The following is a 6,000-nucleotide window of genomic DNA, read 5'->3' as shown; positions in this document are numbered from 1 at the left end:
CAGGAGGTTGGCCAGAAGGGCAGAGTCTCAGCTGTGATATTTCTTTATTTTAAACATTTATTTATTATTGAGAAACAGAGACAGAGCATGAACAGGGGAGGGGCAGAGAGAAGGGGAGACGCAGAGAAAAGGGGAGACAGAATCCGAAGCAGGCTCCAGGCTCCGAGCTGTCAGCACAGAGCCTGACACAGGGCTCAAACCCACAAACTGCGACATCACGACCCGAGCTCAAGTCGGACGCTTATCCGACTGAGCCACCCAGGTGCCCCACAGCTGTAATATTTCTAGGCGTGCATGTCTGTCCTCTTAGACTCAGCCCCACATGGACACTTATCATCTTCAAGAGGGTTTCAAGTCTTTGTCACACTGCTGTTCTCTCAGCAGCAACTAGAGCAGGCTCTGACACACAGTAGGGCCCCAACAAGTATGTGTTGCACTGTAAAGTGCTCAGGAAGTATTTGTTTACCCAGGGGTGTAGGTAAGACTGATACACAGATGTTTAGAAGCGAGGAGTGTCCCTTGTTTAAATCACAGTGTCCCGCCGAGGGCAGGCTTCCAGGGCAGTGAGTGAAGGGGAAAGGTGCAAGAGGGAGGAGGTGCCGAGAATCAGTTTGTTTCCAGGGGTCTGAATCTACCAGAAGAGTGAATGTGTTTGTGAGTGTTTGACCAGACACATCTGTGTGATGTGGGTTGTGAGTGTGTGTGAGTTGTGTGCTAGTGAACACGGGCAAGCGGGCATGTTTGGGAACCAAGTGTGGTGGGGGTCCAGTGTGCAAAACGGCAGATCTGAGGCTCAGGATTAGCTTCTCTTCCTCTTCTCCAGCCCCAAACTTTTCTTCCCCATTATTCCCCGGGCTCCAGGACCGCCGCCCCCCTCCCCCCAGATCCTCTCCGCAGGTGGGACCTTGGGCTGCAGGCTGAGGGTAGCTCGAGATTCACATCCAACTTCACTCACCCATCTCCCAAAAAACCCCAAATTCGCATCCCAGCGGTGACCTCCTCTACCTGGGGAAGGGGGGTATAATAACGTCATTTCCTGCCCCGAAATTACATTGCCAAAGCCAACTGCACCTGCGGCCCTGGCCCGTCCAGGTTACTCCCTACCTTTATGGGGGGCGGCGGTGGGGGGGAGTCGAGGGTAGCCTTGGCGGGAAGGTGCTGGGGAGGCTGGGGGAAGGGAGGCTGGGGTTCGGGGCGGGAACGGAGGACGTGGAGTCCCGCGGACATCCACCTGTGGCCCAGCATTCCTCCGCGACTTGGTGGCGGGGGCGGGGCCTGCCGGGGCCGGTCCCCACCCCCTCCGTCTGCGGCGATATAACTTGAGTCGCAGACCTGGGCCCCTTCGTGGCCCGAGCCTGAGTCCTGGCCTCTCCTCTTACTCCTGGAACAGCATGAGCTTCACCACCCACTCCACCTTCTCCTCCAACTACCGGTCCGTGGGATCGGTGCAGTCGCCCAGCCACCGGGTCCGGCCGGTCAGCAGTGCGGCCAGCGTCTATGCAGGCGCCGGGGGCTCCGGCTCCCGGATCTCCGTGTCCCGCTCTTCTAGCTTCCGGGGCGGCTGGGGGTCCGGGGGCATGGCCGCCGGGATGGCCGGGGCTCTGGCGGGCATAGGGGGCATCCAGGGCGAGAAGGAGACCATGCAAGACCTGAATGACCGCCTGGCCTCCTACCTGGAGAGGGTGAGGAGCCTGGAGGCTGATAATCAGAGATTGGAGATCAAAATCCGGGAACACCTGGAGAAGAAGGGACCCCAGGCCAGAGACTGGGGGCATTACTTCAAGACCATCGAGGAGCTGAGGGCTCAGGTAAGGGGGCCGACCCCACCCCCAGCCATGTTTGACCCTCCAGTTACCCACTCCCTGCTTCTTCCTCCCCCTCCCCCAAAGATAGGAATTTTAATAGGGTGGGGTGCCTTAACTCCTTCCCGCTTTCTATCTCCACCCCACCCACGACTCCTCCCCCTGCTCCACAGGTAGGGTGTTGGCAAGCCTTGGATTTCCATCCATACCCCTGTCCACAGGGACCCCAAGGGTGGTGACTGGGCATGGTTAGGCCCTTTCCCAAGAGGTGGGGAGAAGGGGAGGGGGGAAGGCTTGCAGAGGAAGTAGACACATAAAAGGGGGTGAGGCAAGTCCCCGTAAAGAGGACTCAGGACCCTCTGGCTCCTGGCCCAAAGGAGGCAGTTGGGGGTTAAGCGGATATGGCTAAGGCTGAGTCATCTAGGAGTAAACAGGAGGGCCTACCTGTGGGAGGGGCCAATGGGGGGAGCAGGGGGGAGGTGAGCAGGTGCACTAGGAAAAAAATGGAGAGGCCAGGGAGGGGACTTAGTTACTTCAGGGCGGGAAGGCCAGCAGAGGCCCCAAAGAAGTGGGAGACCCGTGGGAACTCTTGGATTTGGGACTCCAGGAAAGGAGGGAACAGTGTGAGGGGCACTGGTGGAAGCGGATAGGCAGACAAGGAGGGCCTCTGGCTACTCCTAGGGACCAGGAAGGTTTCACTCAGACACATAACACCTTCCCCTGCTCAGCCCACCCCATCATTGATTTCCCATTCACGGAGCAACCTTTCTACAATCCCCCAGATCTTTGCAAATTCTGTGGACAATGCCCGCATCGTTCTGCAGATTGACAATGCCCGTCTTGCTGCTGATGACTTCAGAGTCAAGTAAGCCATGGGGTGCTTAGGGAACTGAGGGTGGAGCTAAGAATGGTCTGTTACTGGCTGGGTCAGGTGGGGGCTCACAATGACATCTTCAGCTGTGGTCAGAGCTGGGTGGATGAGAGTTGGGCTCCATCAGTTTATTCATTCGTGTAACGCAGTTCAAGAATACTGTGGCCCCGGTGCCAAAAACAGTGCTCAGAAGATTACCCCCGGATCTTGACTCAGGTTGCTAAGTCAAGATCAGGTCACTGCAAACTCCATAGTCTGCAGTAGCTATGGGGGCGCTATTAGGTGGCATGGGCCGAGAAGTTTCTGGAACAAAGATGAGGCCCCTCTGCTCACCTCCACTCCCACAGGTATGAGACGGAGTTGGCCATGCGCCAGTCTGTGGAGAGCGACATCCATGGGCTCCGCAAGGTCATTGATGACACCAATGTCACTCGGCTGCAGCTGGAGACAGAAATTGAGGCTCTCAAGGAGGAGCTACTCTTCATGAAGAAGAACCATGAGGAGGCAAGCAGGGGCCACTGGCGAGGCCAGGAACCAGGGGGCCAAACAAGTCAGGGTGGGGGGATAGATGGGCCAGGCCACCTATAAGCAGGTTAGAGGGAAGCCTAGGACTCCCAGTCTGGGCTCTTCAGAATCACACTGCTACCATACTCAGTGGGTCACCTGAATGACAGCGTGAGGGGGTCAAGAGGACGTGAGTGAGAGAACGAGGGGAGGACGAAAGGTAGAAGCAGCTAGCAGCACTAGGTGTGAGGGTGAGGGGACGGTGAGGGCACGTGGAGACAGCAGGTTCCTGGAAGAATGTTCAAGGAGTAGGTTCGTGGAAGGAGAGTGGATGGAGGGACAGAGCAAAGTGAGGAGAGAGAAACCACTTGCAGGTGATAGATACGGGCACTGAGTGGTGCCATTTTATCCATCTGGAGCAGAAAGTCCAGACCTGGCATTGCCCAGAGCACAAAACCGAGCATCCTCTCTCTTCCTTTCTCCAACTGACCCCGCAGGCCTCCCGCAAGAGACAGTGGCAGAGGTAGAGCCTTCCTGGAGCTCTGGCCCTGAGTCCCTCCTCACTCTGATCCTCTCTCCTTCAGGAAGTAAAGGGTCTACAAAACCAAATCGCCAACTCTGGGTTGACTGTGGAGTTGGATGCCCCCAAATCTCAGGACCTCAGCAAGATCATGGCGGACATCCGGGCGCAGTATGACGAGCTGGCGAAGAAGAACCGAGAGGAGCTGGACAAGTACTGGTCCCAGCAGGTGCACAAGGGGAAGGGAGGGCTGCCAGGCTAGGTGCAGGGGCCTGAGGGTGTGGAAGGGAGGCGGACAGAGAAGGAGGGACCTGAGGACTGTCCTCACCCTGCAGATTGAGGAAAGCACCACCGTGGTGACCTCCCAGACCGCTGAGATAGGAGCAGCCGAGACGACCCTCACGGAGCTGAGACGTACGGCCCAGTCCTTGGAGATCAACCTGGACTCGATGAGAAACCTGGTGAGAGCCGTCATGTCACCTGCCCCAACTACTCTGGTCCCGACCTCTGTCAGCCTCAGTCCCAATCCTATCTCAGCCCATATCCTACCCCTTCTATTTTAAGTCCCTTATGCTCAGAGTGGTTCCTTTTTGCGTTTTCCCACTGCTACCCACAACCCTAGTATCTGGCACACCCTAAGTTCTCGAAGAAGTTTCCGAGAGTGAAAGGATGAGCAGTCGTGGGATGTGGACTGCTCTGCTGAAATTTGCAGAGACGTCGCTCCCTCCACCCCATGTCGCTCCCTCCACCCCATGTCGGGTGCTCACCCGCCCCTCTTCCCTGTGCCCCTGCAGAAGGCCAGCTTGGAGAACAGCTTGAGGGAGGTGGAGACCCGCTACGCGTTGCAGATGGAGCAGCTTAACGGGGTCCTGCTGCACCTGGAGTCAGAGCTGGCCCAGACTCGGACAGAGGGGCAGCGACAGGCCCAGGAGTATGAGGCCTTGCTCAATGTCAAGGTCAAACTGGAGGCTGAGATCGCCACCTACCGTCGCCTGCTGGAAGACGGGGAGGACTTCAGGTAAATGGGGCTCTCCTCCCACCCTCACAAGCTGGGGTCAGGATACACTTCTCCCCCAAAAAGCCTGAGCTTTTGTAATCCGCCCCACCTGCCTCGTGCCTGTTCATTGATGTCCACTCACACTGGGCCGGTGCTCCATGCGGGCTCCTGCATCTCCAAGGGAGTAAATAGCTTCAGAGGCTCCCTCCTTGGAAAAGAGAACAGACTTGAGTATTGCACTGCCCCAGCCATACTTAGAGCACATATGGAGTTTGGCTTCGGGTCTCCCTTTTATGGAGGAAATGGCCGAAGAGAACGTGGAGATAAAGGCGGAGAAGGGGAGGCTTTTGTCTTCCCCTTCCTTGACTCCCTTCCACTCTGCCGAGCTGTTTATAACCAGGGCTTGGTCTTCCGTTACAGTCTGAGTGACGCCCTGGATGCCAGCAACTCCTTGCAAACCATCCAGAAGACCACCACCCGCAGGATCGTGGACGGCAAAGTGGTGTCTGAGACCAACGACACCAAAGTCCTGAGGCGTTGAAGCAGCAGAAGCGGGGTACCCTTGGGGAAGCAGGAGACCAATAAAAAGTTCAGAGGTCACTTTGTGTCTTCCTTGGCTGTCTTCAGACCACGTGCCAGTGCCCTGACCCAGTTGTCTGATCTCTGATCAGGCAGGAGTCACCGCTGACCGCAGGGGGTTCATATGGGGAGGGGGAGGGGTGGCCAGAGGAAGGGTGAGAAAGAGGAGGGAATGGCCGATGAGAATTTGCCTTCTCAAATTGAAGAGGTGTAAAAGTAACGTGCACAAAATCCAAAGGGAAAGAAGGAAATCAAGTGAAGGATTTCCCACCCCGCTCCAGCGGTAGCCACTTGTAAAATCATTTCTTAAACTGGACATGCATGAATGCGTTTCATTTTATTTTATATGGGTAGGACCGCCCTGTCCTGCAGCCCAGACTCTCAGATGCTGCTTTCTTCATCACAGTGTGTGTTGGACACCTTTCTGAAGCTGTACATGTAGACACACCTACCTCACTTTTTGTCCCCAGTTGAGTGAATTTGGAATCTCTTCTACTTTCATATGTCATCCACATGCATGTTCCATTTTCCAATAGGAAGTTGTTAGTCCTCTATTGAGGGGAAAGGCACAGAACTTCAGTGTCTATGCACTCGATCACCTCTGCTGTTTCGATAACAATTTTGATGATTTTTTACCTCCCCATCGTTCATCTGAGTGTCTGTATCACACAAATCTTCTCTTAATCTGCAACAAAGAGTAATCACCATGCTCCAAATGCTCCCAAGA

The 6,000-nt window shown here is 55.8% G+C and overlaps 1 protein-coding gene across 1 annotated transcript; it reads left to right on the top strand.

Moving 5' to 3' along the window:
• The first annotated feature begins 1,331 nt into the window (after positions 1-1,331).
• KRT18 (keratin 18) lies at positions 1,332-5,295 on the top strand. Its single transcript, XM_039255129.1, has 7 exons — positions 1,332-1,808; positions 2,585-2,667; positions 3,021-3,177; positions 3,762-3,926; positions 4,033-4,158; positions 4,492-4,715; positions 5,115-5,295. The coding sequence occupies exons 1-7, from the start codon at positions 1,392-1,394 to the stop codon at positions 5,233-5,235; spliced, it is 1,293 nt and encodes a 430-aa protein (XP_039111060.1). The 5' UTR covers positions 1,332-1,391; the 3' UTR covers positions 5,236-5,295.
• Positions 5,296-6,000: the final 705 nt, after the last annotated feature.

The sequence above is a fragment of the Hyaena hyaena genome, unplaced genomic scaffold (genome assembly GCF_003009895.1).
Source record: "Hyaena hyaena isolate Hyena2069 unplaced genomic scaffold, ASM300989v1 scaffold_510, whole genome shotgun sequence".
NCBI classification, from domain to species: Eukaryota; Metazoa; Chordata; class Mammalia; order Carnivora; family Hyaenidae; genus Hyaena; species Hyaena hyaena.
Note: the sequence above shows the minus strand (reverse complement) of the source record. Positions and strands in the feature narration are given on the sequence as shown.